Source organism: Ixodes scapularis, unplaced genomic scaffold (genome assembly GCF_016920785.2).
Source record: "Ixodes scapularis isolate PalLabHiFi unplaced genomic scaffold, ASM1692078v2 PGA_scaffold0__279_contigs__length_252992795, whole genome shotgun sequence".
NCBI lineage: Eukaryota > Metazoa > Arthropoda > Arachnida > Ixodida > Ixodidae > Ixodes > Ixodes scapularis.
This window is the reverse complement of record NW_024609835.1, coordinates 23,795,595-23,811,351: the sequence shown is the minus strand read 5'-3', so window position 1 is coordinate 23,811,351 and position 15,757 is coordinate 23,795,595. Positions and strand designations below refer to the sequence as shown.

The 15,757-nt window shown below is 39.8% G+C and overlaps 1 protein-coding gene across 1 annotated transcript in view; it reads right to left on the bottom strand.

Annotated features, from left to right (window-relative positions):
- Positions 1 to 15,141, bottom strand: part of LOC115317152 (cytochrome P450 3A24-like) — a 43,562-nt gene extending 28,421 nt beyond the window's left edge. Inside the window, exons 1-2 of the mRNA XM_040206076.3 lie at positions 15,022 to 15,141; positions 677 to 773 (exon numbers count right to left, since the gene is read on the bottom strand). Of these exons, the coding sequence (XP_040062010.1) occupies positions 677 to 773; positions 15,022 to 15,086 (162 nt within the window). The 5' untranslated portion in view covers positions 15,087 to 15,141. The remainder of the gene's footprint in view (positions 1 to 676; positions 774 to 15,021) is intronic.
- Between the last annotated feature and the right edge of the window lie 616 nt (positions 15,142 to 15,757).

Sequence of the window (15,757 nt, the reverse complement as noted above, 5' to 3'; positions counted from 1 at the left end):
ATTGCGCGAACCTCAGATTGCATGCCTCTTCGTGGTAATTGCGACGCTCTCTGTAGAGCTGTTCGATTTTCTACAATAAATAAAACTTCAATTGACTAACTTTAGTTGTTTTTTTATACATAAAACAAGCATACAAGGAAGAAAATACTTCTATATGCCTGCGTATTGCGATGTAATGGGTTTTCACTCAAAAATGAAATACACGTGCTAAGCACCGGCATTTAATCATGAACTACGTGGAGCTAATTTTTATGAGAGCTATTTATTGTGAGACATCGTAATTTAAATTTACGAGCGAGAGATGGATATCTCTGCATGCAGTGCAGACTGTTAGTATATCCACATAGTATGACTATCACCGTTATCCTACTAATATAGATTAAAGATAGACACATAGAAACAGACACTGTCCGAAGTGTTGGAAGATTACCACATACGCATCTAGAAATTCACGGCTCCGATCTTCAGTTTTAACAAGTGTACTACAAATCATATAGAGTTGCACAGAACCTGTTTGGTTTAAAAAAAAACGAAAAAAAAACTACTGTGGATATTGTTACAAAGGCCTTCGTTCCAAAGGAACAGCTGTTTTTGAACTGCCGGTCCATTAAAACTTGCTATACCTGCAATTCAGTTTATTTCCATCCTTTTAGAACATCCAGAATAGAATTTTCACCTTGAAGATTAATCGTCGGGCAGCTGCAAATATGAGAGAGAATTCTTCGTGGATGACATTCTGCTCTTTCCAGTAGTTTCTGTATCTTGCTGCGTACCTTAGAAAAAGCAAAGAACCAAATGAAGCTTCACATATCTGCCTAAAGTCTGCAGGGTAAAGAATATTTGTCCCGATGGGCAGCAACCGCAAGAATATTGAAAACGTTATGGTCTGCATCTTAGATATCGGCTTTTATTTTTTTTATTAACGCATTCTATTCTCGGTTTTATAATGGTGTTGCTGGAGTGTGGTAGACGTTCATTATATGGTTGTAAAGCTACATTACAACCGAACGTATTAAGTAGATGCCCTTTTTAGCAAATTGACGATATATTCCTAAAATATCAAAATGACAACATGCACTCTAAACAACCAAACCGTTTTCAAATTTCATCATCAATCAAACTTCCTATGTACAGCACTTCGAGCGCGTTATGGAGAATGCATTACACGATGCCATCAAATAAGCAAACAGTAAGTGTATCGATGCGCTATAAAACAAAATCTACAGCAGCGACATACTGCGGAATTTCAATAATGGTCTTTTTTCAATACTGAACAATAACTATCCAGGACTTCCACCCTGATACTTTCACGCCGGTTAGGCTTTTTTTTAAATCTTACAGAGATACGTTTTATGTTGGTTTGTATATTGGCTAGCGTCCATTACTGCAGCAGAGCTATCATACCATTTTAATTTACTTTGATTTTAGAGTGAGCTAAATATTGTTACGGGAATTCCCTAGTTATATTCTGTCTTTATACACCTTAGCCACCACTAACGTGCTTGTATTTTGAGAGTTGTTGGCATTACTCCATAGTCATTAACTAGGCTAAAAGATAAAACCAGTAGCATGCATTAGTAAAACAAAAAAGTGTCACCGCCCGCAGGTCGCCATACCCTCAATAGTCGTACGTTCATGTAAACGCACGTGAATTCATTTGAAAACTTAGTCATGAGAATACATAATCTATCCATGATTTATACTTTTTTGGGACACATCTGCGTATCCTTCCACTGTCTTTGCTCACAGCACAACTTCGCAAGGTGAAGGATACGCTAAAGGTTTTAGGGGCGAAGCTCCTTAGGGTCTAGCCTTGTCCATCCGTCCGGCGTCCGTGCTCACATCGATTGCCATCTAATCTGGCTTCTTAAAAAAAAAGAAATAAATGTTTGCGTAGTCGACAGGATTCGAACCTGCGCGGGGAGACCCCAATGGATTTCTCGTCCATCGCCTTAACCACTTGACCACGACAGCGGGACGAGTAGGGGGCTCTGAGATGTTCTAATAACTCAAGAGCTGGGGTTACTAAACGCAACCCGGAACTCGGCACTACCTATGAGCAGTACAAACAACCAGCACCATCAGCTCTACTTATGAACAATAAAATCAGTATCATTAGCACCACCAGAGCTTCGCCCCAGTCAACATCATTCACCACGTGGAGATGTTGTGATTTGTTTCTCAGTAAGCCACGTCTTTAGTCTACCACTTACCACACTTTCACGCATGGTTCTCAATGTACTCCTTCATAGACTCTTTTATTCTTCATTTACACTGCAGTCATTGACAGCTAAAAGGGAAAAGGGCGATCGGTGGCCGAGTGGGCTAGCGCACACCAGAGCACATGGAGCGAAAGATCGCGCTGCAGAACCCAGGACCTTGGGCTCAATCCCCACCCCTGCCCGTTTCGATCTGGATGAGCATGTTACTGGCGTGAGGTCGTGTGTCACTACTGCGTGATGCACGTTAAAGACCACATGCTAGCGGTTGTACTGCACTACAACCGCTACAACCAAAATTTGGTTGTGTATGCAGTACAACCAAAAAAAATTTGGTTGTACTGCATACACAACCAAATTGTTTTTAAAGGGAAACGGAAGCGGTTTTGTAAATGAGTAAAAGCATTTATATCGTCTTGATTTTGCCTCCAGGATCACGAATATTCGGATTATTTTTCAACTTGAAGCACGGAGGCATCAGAAAATCATTTTCAAACTACCGCTGAAACCCTACTTTCCGGAGTGCGGTGACGTCATAGAATGATTTTTAAGAATATCCGCTCTCGCGCATCTTCAGCGCCTACCAAAGCTATGCATGCGCACTTTCGCTAGTTTCAAAAAGGTAAAGAAATAAGACGTGCACGCGCTGCCCACACGAGCGACACGCGCTTGGCTGCCCAAACATTCTAGTCTGACGTCACGACTGGGCGGATGCTTTTCGTGTTTTCTCGCGTTTAGTCACATCTTCGGGCAAGACGAACGTGATATTGCCACGCGCAGGGCCGAACAAGCAACGCTCGGTCACGGAATCCTAGAAGACTCCCGTTTATTAAGGCGAAAGCCTTATATGTCTCATTGTTCGATCGACTTTCAAAGTCCTTGGGCGAAAGCACGTCGGCGAAACGAAGAGCACAAAAACACGTCAGCGACACAAAAGGTACCAATGAAACGGCGCCAAAAGTGCGAGGTCAGAGAGCGTGCTGTCTACGGAGGTTTATCACGTTTACATCGGCGCTTGGGCTTTTGCCTTCAAGTCGTCTTAGGGATTACATAAAAGACCCTGTGATTTTTTTTTCTCCAAATCACTTTCCATCCTGTCGTTGCCTTCATTTGTAACAATATTCAGATTCACGGAATACAAATACTCTACACTCTAAAAAAAGCCCGTGAGTCTGCTTTCCCGCACAACACTCGAAGAGTCAATCACCGGAACTTACGGATGCAGATCAGCGAATGACGACGCCGAAACATATGTTTAGAACAAAAAACGCAGTCTGAGTTGTGACATTAAGCAATGCAAGCGTGACGTTTTGCATTTTGTTTTTTTCCCATATTTACTAGCAAAAGACTCAAAGAGCCAATCCCTACGGTTTGCGGAATAATAAGTTTATTTCGACATGCATATGTTTGGGAGGCTGCGGCAAAAGAAGACACGAAGTCCTCTGACGTGGCCACCAGCCCCCATTACAGCACTCGGCACGTACTTCTAAGGATACCGAAAAAAAAATGAACATCAATTACCGAATTCACATCAAAATAAGTTTACGGATGAAAACATTTGAAGAGTCACAAAGTTTAGTGAAAAATAACAAACACTGTTACATATAATTGATCACATTTGCACATTTGAACTAATGGCACAAGTGGCAGGTGCATATTATTCGATTGAAAGAAAATATAATTTGATAATTTTCCTAAACATCTGGAGATTGCTACAGTGTTTGAGTTCCATAGTTTGTTCTAACATTTTGTTTGATGTAAAAAGTGTGTCTAAGAGTGTAATCGGCAGGCTTATGAAGGTAGGCGTTGAAGTAAGAGGTCTCATCCCGCTTTATCTCGTCAAATATAATGTTCGCTAATTTAATAGAAAAAACATGTCCGATGGGTAATAGCTTGTATATTTCGAATGTGGGCGATGTATGCTGAATATAACCTAAATTATCTATGAACCTAACGGCCCTCTTTTGTAAAAGAAAAACTTTTTCATTGTTTGTTCTTGTCGTGGTTCCCCAAACTAAAAGACAATACTGTAGGCGGGAGTACACAAGAGTATAGTAAAGCTGCAGTTTAAGCCAGTTTGGTAACAAGTGTCTGACTTTATTCAGTATACCAATTGAACGTGATATATCACATCTAATTTTGTTTACATGGTTCGTCCAACTTAAAAACTCCTCAAACCAAACACCAAGGAACTTATGAGCCGAAGTGCTTTCTATCGTAGAGTTTAAAAATGTAACATTCAACTTACGCTGAACAAGTTTATTTTTGGACCTGAATATAACATTTTGTCTTCGCTGTGTTTAACTCTAGTTGGTTAGACCGCAACCACTGAGATAGCTCATTAAGCCAGCAATTTGCACACTGTTCAATTTCATCGAGATTTGTCCCGCAAAAGAAGACGTTGGTGTCGTCCGCGTACAGGATAATATCGGGGGTTCGCGGTATATTAACTATGTCATTTATATATGCCAAAAATAACAAAGGTCCGAGGATTGAACCCTGAGGAACGCCTTACTGTATCAGGGAAGTTTGTGATGTAAAACCGTTTATAGATGTGAATTGTCTTTGAGCTGATAAGTAATTCTTGATAAGTTCGAGAGCTAATCCCCTTACACCACAGAAGAATATCATGCTTTATAGAGTCAAAAGCTTTCCGAAAATCTAGGAATATACCGAGTGTGTAAAGTCGATTTTCTATGTTACTTATTATTTTGTTTTTTATGCATAGCGAAGCTGTTTCTGTAGATTTTCCTTTCTGAAACCCATACTGACAAGATGTTATAATATTATTGTAAAGAAAATATTTAGAAAACCTAGTATTTATTACCTTTTCTGCAATTTTTGAAAAATAATGGAAGCACTGATATGGGCCTGTAGTTGTTTAGGTTAGTTAATGTACCACCTTTGTGTATAATACAAACTCTAGCTAATTTCATTTTATTAGGAAATATACCAGTTTCAATAATTCTATTGCATAAATGTGCTAGAGGAGAACGAATCCAGTCTTTTACTGCTTTGATGGGGGCTACCTTGAAATCATCATATCCAAAGGCGCTGCTGCACTTCAACGAGACAATTATATCATTAATTTCTGTTTCATTGGTGGGAGTCAAAAATATAGAGTTAGCTAAGTTCATGGTTATGTACGTTTCATAGTTGCTGTAGTCCATTAATGTAGGAACACTGCCACCTGCAGTCAAAAAATGCAAGTTGAACCTCTCGGCCAGTGACGGGTGAGAATATGTCTGATCATCTATTGTGAGTTCATTTGGTATGACATTAGGGACAGCGGATAGTACGTTTTTAACAGTCTTCCATACTTTTTCTGGGCTGTTTTTATAGATACAAATTTATTTGTATAATATCTAACTTTCGCTTTTTTTTCAAATCTACAGTCAGTTTATTACGTTGCTTTTTGTATTCAGTTAAAATATTAAGGTCTCTAGTTTTGATAAATTTATCGAACAGCTCATTTCTTGCTTTTATTGTTTTGTATAACCCTGCAGTAACCCATGGTTTCTTTGATTTGTTGTGCTTTTTACATTGAACCCGAGGAAAAGCTGAGTCATAATATTCTCTTATTCTTTCCACGAACTTATCGTACGCTTTATCAGGGTCTAGTTCGGTTAGAACATCGTTCCAGTTATCGTTCGAAATGAGTATGGTAAACTGTTCAATATTTTTTTGGTTACTAGTATGGCGATAAGTCAGCTTTTCATGTGCGCTAGATTGCTTACTGCCCGAGTTCTTCCAGCAGATAAAACAAAATATAATAAAATGATCGCTTAGATCCACCGAAAATACGCCTGCTCTTGTGCCATGAGTTTCATAATTTGTTATACAAAGATCAAAGTTTCAGTGTGTTCCGTTATTCTCGTAGGCATGTTGACTAAGTTTGTACAACCAAAAGACTCTATTATTTCAAGAAATTCAACTTTCGGCGGTTCATGAGACCGCAAGTCTATACTAAAATCGCCTACTAGGACAATCTGAAAATTCATTGAAGTAACATACTCCAGTAAGCCTGTAATGAAACTAAAAAATATACTAAAGGATCCGTTCGGTGGCCTGTATATTGCAGCAATAACCGTTTTAGAACTTTGAACGACTAATGATTCATGATTATAATCAACACCCGTGAAGTCTGGAATACTTTTATATTTCAGACCTTCGCGCAAATAAAGTGACACTCCACCTCCTTTCCGGCTTGTACGATAGATTTGTTCGCTCTTGAAATTTTTGAAGTTGATAACATCACAGTCTCCGGTAAACCACGTCTCCGTGGATGCCAAAATATCAAAGCTATGAGTTAGTGAACTTAAAAATATTTCAATCTCATCACTTTTATTTCTAATCCTTCTCGCATTTAAATGAAACAGAGATATGTTTGATTTGTTCATCAAGGTTTCACATCGTTTCAGTTTATTAAAGGATTCACAGTTATAATAACAGTTATCAGTATAGGATCCTTCCATTTCGTAGATAACACATATCGATTGGTTTAAAACATTCCGTGTATCTCTGCAAAATAGTCTTAGCTATTGGTCTATTTTGTACAATACCAGCGATACAATATCAGCGAATAATTAGGCGGAACATCTGTTTACACCTAAAAATGAAATCTGCACTGTGGCATTACGCAATGCAAGCCTGACGCTTTGCATTGCGTAATGCCACTGCGGGGGAAAACCCCAATCCTGAATTTTCGCGTCCAACCGACGCCGGCTTCCCTGCGACACGAACACCTTGAAGCTATCGATTAAAAAAAAAAACAGTCTGTGCTGTGGAACGCATTATCAAATCCGGATCACAATAAAAAAAAAATGTATATATATAAAAAAAAGAGCAAGGAAGGGCGTGATTGCGACGTGACTTCATGAACAAGACGCGCAGGGTGATCATTGCGAAAGAGCTCGGGGATTTTATCAACATCGACGATTTGGAGGACATTCTGAAGGACATATCGCACGGGACGGCCGAGAATAACATGAATGCAGTACTCGGGGGACAACACCGCCGGATATGGTGACGGAGACAGATACTGGGTAGGCGAAAGCTCAGCGAAGAATGTTTGGGCATATTGATGCAAGCATTTGCCAGTATTCAAGAAAAGAAAAGTGACCGAGCTACTGAAGGTGTCTTTCTTTTCTCACAAGTTACCGGGCAAAAAAAAAAAGGTGTCGGGTGATGTATATGAATAAAACAAATTTCGAGTACGCAGCTTGCTTGATTTCTAATTCGTTTCATACTAAATATAATGAAGTGTCTGAGAGACCTGAATTTGTGAATATATGTCAAATTTTGTTTGTTCTTGGTGTCAAATACAAGACGAGAAATATGTAACCCGGTAAATTTTGGAAGAAAAAAAAAGTGCTTAACGTGTAGAGACATTTCATAGACTGATATTAAGTATTTTCGCCTCTTCTGCAGAAAAAAATAGATTTTCTTTTTATCACTAGGACACTTGTGGCAGTGTACTCCGCTGCCTCCATTTTACGTTGGAGGTATCCCTTCATGTAGGGCACCCTTGTATTTAGTCGGTTGCTCGCATGAAAGGATTCCTTCTTGAGCGGCAAGTCCGAGCCCCTGACTACACATTCGAACATCATTACCTAATCCTAATGTGTTTCATTGCGCGGAGCTGTGGAGAGGAAGTGAAACTTAAGGCCACTTCGCGTAGAGTCTGAACAATCAGAATGAGGTTGTGGACACGCGCTCAAGGGCACAGCCAGTCGCCTGAACCCGCGTGCGGCTTACAAGGTCATTTCTAGAAAAAGCAAAGTCGTTTGTGTCACCAGTTTCTCTGATTTATTTGCTCTGTCGACGTCGTGTTCTGGGAAAATTATTGACATAGCGCAGGATGGATAAATCCGTTTCAGGGTCTGTTTGAACACGCAGCGGTGTTATAAGAGCACACCCCCAGCATAAGGACCTGTCGTCCTAGAAAGACAGCACGGACCACCTAGAAGTTGGTAGTCTCAATAGTGCACTAAGCAATTACTTGCATACATTGGAAAACGTAGCTTGTTAGCTAAATAAGACAACAACGTTTTGACGCCATTATGCAGTAGTTCATTTTCCGTATCATGTTCTTTCGTCCAAGGTACACGCTCTTTGAAGCCATACGTCGAGATTACAGAAGTCTGATCGGAGAAAGGAATAGCTCAGTGTATGTTTGTGTACAGAGGATATAAACATTTACACACTTATTACATTTAAACACTTATACGCAACACGAAGCATCACACACTAAGCGATTTATTATGACCACGAGTCACATTATGATTGCTCTTTTGATTACTTCGAGTTACTACTAAAACAATTCGCCATATTTGACATCTTGATGACTTGATTAGTTTGAGCTAATACTCAGCCAATTGATTTGTCATAAGCTTGCGGTCAGGTACGCACGCACCGACACAGCGGTTCCCGAGAGAGCTTTTCTCCGCTCGACCGACCGGCCCCTGAGAGTTACGAATTATTTTACCCGGCTCAATTGCAGCGTCGTCGGCGGATGTTACCGCACGCTTCCATATGTTCCGCGAAACATTCGTTGCGCAATGTTGGATGGTATCCTGGCAATCTAACCATAGCACGGCAAATACTGCTGCCCCAACTGGCTGACGTATTGCCTCGCGTTTGCACCACTCCACGCCACCGCGAGGTAACCCTCGGCACGAGGGTTTAAAAGGAAGACGAGACGGAGACCAGACAATTTGGGACCAGCGGCCTGGACAGACGCCGACGCCGCGCCTTCATCATTATTCTAAATTCGGCCATATCTTAATTAATAAAACGTTAGTGTCCTTAGCAACCGTTCCAGACCAGTTTAACTTCCGAGTCGAGTTTGGAACAACCCAAGACGCTACAAGCTTAATTAAAGCGATGATTATTAGTTTGATTACTTCAAGTTACTATTTACTCAATAAACTTTATGCCAGTTAATTGGCATTGGTGTGCCTCCCTTCACTACTTCGAGGTACTATGTAACCAGTTCCTCTATTATTAGCTCAATTCACAATATTATTATTTTTTTTACTACTTAGAGTTATTTTTGACTCATAGATCTTAATATGGCCTAATTGACATCATGATTATAATATTAAACTGTAGAGTAATATTCTAACGATCATTTATTATGAACTCAATTGACATTGTGATTACTATTTTTATTACTTTGAGTTACGATTGACTCAATTAACTTTAATTCGGCCTAATTGACATTTTGGGGACTCTCTTGATTACTTCGAGTTAGTATGCCACCAGTTCATCTATTACGGGCTCAGTTCCCATTATTATTGGAATTTTGATTGCTTGGAGTTACTTTTGACGAAGTTGACTTTAATTCGGATTAATTGACACTGTATAATGTCCGTTTTGATTCCTTTGATATTCAACCAAATTTTTTTATTCAAGCCTAGTTTACTATATGATTACTCTTTTGATTACGTTAAGTTAATAATGACCGAGTTTACTTTAATTAGGCCTAATTGACATAGTGATGACCGTTTTGATTATTTTGAGGTAATATTCAACTAGTTTATTTATTAGAAGCCCAATAGACATGATGATTAGTATTTTGACTACTTTGAGTTACTATTGACTCAATGGACCTTAATTCGCCATAATTGACAGTTTGTTGACTCTCGTGGTTACTTAGTTAATAAATCACCAATTGATATATTATAATCCCAAATCACTTTAATATTACTCTTTATTACTTCGAGTTACTTTTGACACAACAGACTTAATTTCGGCCTGCATTACACTTTGAAGGCTCATTTGATTATTTTAGCTAATATTCAACCAATTGATTTATTCGAAAGCAATTGTTGACGTTATTATTACTATTTTGATTACTTTGAGTTACTATTTACCCAATACACTTTAATTCGCCCCAATATAGATTTAAGTGAATATTTTGATTACTTCAAGTTTTACAACCAATTAAACAATTATAAGCGGAATTCACTGTAATATTACCTTTTAATTACTTCAAGTTACATTGGCCTGATTGAATTTGATATGGCCTACGGTACATTCTGTTGACTATTTTTTTCTAATGCTCAACCAATTTATTTAACAAAATGTTTAGCTCGGTTTGTTGGTTCATGATTGGAAATGAGCGCCAAAGGAACAAGGACAGGTGAAGAAGTGGACGACAACACGGGGCGGGCACTCGCAACGGAAAGTTTATTAGAAAACACACATGCTTCAATACCTCAAATAAACCTAGTCACTTCCAGCTTCTCCCCTATCTTTCTAAATATAAAAGTTCTTTATCTGATAAGGCGAATGACGGCTCGCTGATACACATATCGGCCCCTCTTGTTTTGATGACGAATACTTCGTGAATCTCTCTGGTTGTTTTTTTGCTGCGTCGCCCCAGGATGATTGTGTTTGACAACTTCGGGGTGCACGGGCATTGATCACAATGCACGGCCATATGGCCTCACGCTGACGGTGTCTGTTTGATAGTTGCCGCGTGCTCCCTCGCACGATCAATAATAATTGGGTTGTGTCTGTGTTTATACAGCCTAGAACTTGGTCTGCCTCACAGGGGCGACGAGTCTCCCAGCTGTAGATGAGAAATTTAGCCAGTGCGGTACAGCCGCTAGCCTGGGGTCTTTAACGTGCGTCACGCAGTAGTGATACACGACCGCACGCCGGTACGATGCTCATCCAGATCGAAACGGGCAGGGGTGGGGCTCGAACCCAGGATCCCTGGGTTCTGCAGCGCGAGCTTTCGCTCCACGTGCTCCGAGCTGGTGTGCGCTAGACCACTCGGCCACCGATCCCCCCCTCGCACGATCATTAATGCAGCGGCCTGTTTTCCCTACATACTATACTCCGTTTTACCTTATGTTGTACCGCAGACAAGGCTAGAAGCGCGAGCTCATAGCATTGGGAGCTACTCTTTAGGCACGAGAGCTTGCGTCGCCGAGATGTGCCCTAGAGCAAGGAGCTCGCGCTTGTATCCTTTCCTGCGGTACATCATAAGGTGACACAGAGTATAGTTGCTGCATTAATGATCGTGCGAGGGAGCACGCGGCAACTATCAAACAGATACCGTCAGGCCATATGGCCGTGCATCGTGATCGATGTCCGTGACCCCGAAGTTGTCAAACACAATCATCCTGGGCGACGCAACAAAAAAGCAACCAGAAAGATTCACGAGGCATTCTTCATCAAAACAAGAGGGGGTGATATCTGTATCAGCGAGCCATCAGTGGCCTTATCAGATAAATAACTTTTATATTAAGAGAGACAGGATGGACGCTGGAAGTGACTAGGTTTATTTTAGGTATTTAATTAAGCATGAGTGTTTTCTAATAAACTTTCTGTTGCGAGTGCGCCCTCGCCCCGTGTTGTCGTCCACTTCTTCACCTGCCCCTTTTCCTTTGGCGCTCGTTTCCAGTCAATTTATTTATTATGAGGCTAATTGACATTATGATCACTCTTTATTATTTTGAGTTACTACTGACCCAGTAGACTAATTCGGCATAATTGATATTCTGGTGACTCTCTTGCTTACTTCGAGTTATTATACCACCAATTGGTCTATTGTGAGCTAAAATGACATTCTTATTGCTCTTTTCATTACTTCGAGTTACTGTTGGCCTAATTGACACTATAATATATTTTGATTACCTTGAGCTAATATTCAACCAACCGATCTATTATGATTTACAATGAGCTCAAACTCATCAAAGAAGTGATTGAAATGTGACTTTGACCGAATTATAGTTTAGTGGATCAAAAATAACTCGAAGTAATCAAAAGTGTAATAATAATGTGAATTGAGCTCATAATAGACCGATTGGTGACATAATAACTCTAATATTCAGGAGTCACCAAAATGTCAATTATTCCGAATTAAAGGTCAAATGGCTCAATACTAACTCAAATTAAGCAAGGTAATAATCATATATGGTACCTGTAAAACGAAAAAAAATCAGAAGGTCAAATGAACTTCCCCCAAGTTATATTTTTGTCAATAATTTTTCGAAGTAATCAAAGAGTAATCCAAAATGTTTGTGTAACTTTTATCTTGTAATTCATGCCATTTATGAGCAAAAGTAATTAGAATTGCAAGTCATACCTGCATTACGCTTTAAATAAAGTCAGATCTGTCAATAATAGCCCGAAGTAATCGAAAGAGTTATCATATACTGCAATTGCGCTTTTGTCGTCTGAATTGTATCAGCAATAAGTCGAACTCAAAAGAAAGAGTAAACAAAACGTCAATTTAGCTAAATTAAGGTCGAGTGCGCCACTAAAAACTCGAGGTTACCAAAAGAGTAATCAATATGTCAATTAATCTAGGTCAATCATCAGACCAGTAACTCCAATTAATCGAAGTAGTGATCACAATATCAGTTGCCCCAAACAAAATCTAATTCTATAAACAATTGCTCTAGTTATCAAAAGTTTAAGCGAAATGCAACCATTAAAGTCAAATAAGCACACACACACACACACTTACACTCCCCCACACACACACACGCATATATATATATATATATATATATATATATATATATATATATATATATATATATATATATATATATATATATATATATATATATGGTAAATTAAATTCACTGACGCCAGGACTGCTTTGGGTAGCACTGGGATTAAAATGGATGGCGCTTGAATTAAATTGGATAGCACACGTATTAAATTGAGTGTCATTTGGATTACAAGGAGTGTGAATGCTGAAAGCCTGAACAAGCCAAGGTAGAGCCAAACCTAATCTTCTTTTGCTAGAGTCTAAAAATCTTGATTCCGATTCGCCAAATATCGTCAACGTTACGCTTTACTGGTGGTAGTTTGGCTCTCATCTGGCATCTTTGAACCTAAATCGCCAAACAAGTTCATGACTTAGGTTTTACTTCTGGTTCGTCGGCTTTTATATGACAGCTTTGAGCCTAAATTGCCAAGCGAACGCCATATTTAGGCTTCACTGATGGATATTCAGTTGAAACATGTCATTTCTGGCTCGAGCGTGGCACTTTAGTGACTATGAGGCAATCGAAATAAAAGTAGTAGAAACGCCAAAGAAAAGTGCTTTGACGCTAACACCTTGGAGCAAAATCGTACTAGGCCCAAGTTATGTTCCTAGAATTGCCAAGCTTGCGCCAAGTTAGGCGCCTCATTGGTGTTATTCATGTAGCCTAAAGCTTGTCTTATATGCTGCTGCCCGAGGTGGCGATTTCACATCGGCCATCTTTGATGAGAAAGTTATGGCTATAGTTTTGTGTGCCTTTCTTTGACCTATTAAGCGTGTTGAGGAGAGTCCGTCTGGGTCACGGCCTCCGAGGAAAACAGCGAACCGGGCAAATAGCATCTTACAATGATTCTGTTTTGTTTTTAGAGCGCAGGTCTTAGGCGCCCGTCTCCGACTTGAGAGGCGACGCCGCCGGCGTAACCGTGTGTTGCATTATGGGACCTTTGCCATGATGACGTCGCGTGTGACGTCATGAGGGCAAAACTTTCCCAATATATTCGGCGGAAAATTTTCCCGCCACATTTAGCTGGAAAATTTTACCCTCGTCACGTCAAACGTGACATAACGTCTGACGTCACACATGACCCTCCCCTGCTCGTCCTCAAGAGCTGCGCTCTAATTCGGCATTACAGATGATTGTGAACGTCTTTCAATTTTTTTTTATATTCCAAGCTTGAACTTATATGACAGCGAGTCGTGTGTACATATCTTAGTTATGATAAAATATATTGTGATCAAAATGGCACTAAAATAATGTTCCAAATCATTTAAGACTGTCTGCTTTTACCTGGTTTCGACATGGATCTAAGATAACACGAGTAAAGTATACTTTATATTAACTTCATATCTGCCACCTCATATCTGCAACGGATTAAAAAATGTAATGAAACAGTCCTGAGAGAGTGTTTAATAGAAGAAAACAAATATATCAGCATTTTGCCATGTAAGGCTGTTTCTTTTTCTTTTTTTGCTAAAAATGAAGTGGTCTTTGAAACTGAATATCGAATATTCGATAACGTTTTTCAGGCGCCTTGTTTTTGTGCATAATCAGTTCACAAATGTTGAGAGAATTAGTTGAGTATTTCCTGCGCTCAACTTCATTCGGTAATCTAGAGAAATGACGGTGATTTAATAAGCGCAGAAATTTCCTTTGGTGTATAAAATACATACAATAGCTATATAGATATTTGTGTAAGCCAATGCTACAAGCGCTTCTGAGAATATGTGAGAACATCGCCTCACGGAAATTACAAAATCCTTCAGTAAACACAAGGGATGGGAATACTGCAAATCTCTTGGCAGGTTTTATTTTCTGATTGAAGTGTTTTTTTGCATATTGTTTTAAATTGTTTTTCGGTATTTTTTAAATAAAGCGCTTAAAATGCATATTTTCGGAAGCATTTATCTTAACCAACACCAAGAAAATGGCTCCATAATGTATAATGCCGTTACGTCATATTTTCTTGTAAAACAAACAACCTGCAGTTAACAGACCACCAGTAAACGATACATCTTGAAATGCAGTTCCAAACTTAGATTTCTAAATTTTTATTTTCTTCTCGATATATAGTTGTTTTATAACCTTATTAATTTATTCTGCTACGCTGAACACATCGGTTATAATAGAAGTAGAGAACCCCATTCACAAGAACTCTTTTTTTGTATAAACAACTTGTAAACAGAAACTCCCGACTATTAAAAATATTACCTTAGCCGGAAAGTGGGTACCATGAACACCCCCCCCCCCCCCTTTTCTTTTAACATTGTAAATATGAGAGCTTTACTTACAAGTACAGCAGGACCAACGCAGTCGCCACCAGGATTATCCAATCCGGAACGCCCAAGAACTTCATCTTGAGCCAATCGAGGTCTTGTTTCGCGCGCGCAGAAGGGTCGCAATAGCGCTGAACAAACACCTGCAAGTATGATTCGAGCTTCTTCCGCGTTCCTTACCTAGTATCAATGCGCAGTGATATAATAAAGAAAGCTAAGCGAGACGACAAAAGACAAACACGGAAATGAAGACACCAACCGAAACCGTAGTCTCCTCACAACAACGAAGTCACAAGAAGGCGTCCGGCTCTTCTCGAGCGTCAAGGGTAACTGGATGGAAAACAGTGGAGGCGCTACTCGCACGGGGCGGAAAGGGGACACGCCGAATGCGAAGGGTAACACGGGCAAGGGAAAACCATATGCTGCCCTTGATCGACACCACCTTGCGTGTGCATGGCGGTCGCTAATTCTCTTTTTGTCCTTGATCGGAAGGAGAGGGCACTCGACGATGTCACAATACCCTAAAGTGTTTTTTTTTTTTTTTGCGACCGCCCTGAGATTACGTCAACCGGAGGCCTACGCCGTTTGGGTCGACGTAGCCACAGATGATAGTAGGTTATGCATCGGGTACCGTGTTTTCAGCGTTATATTGTTCGAATTCGGGGGTGTGTTGTCGGAGTTTATTTTTTTTTTTCCACACATTCGTTTTTTCTTTTTTTTTCTTTTTTTGTAAGTTTTTGGTGTTAGACAA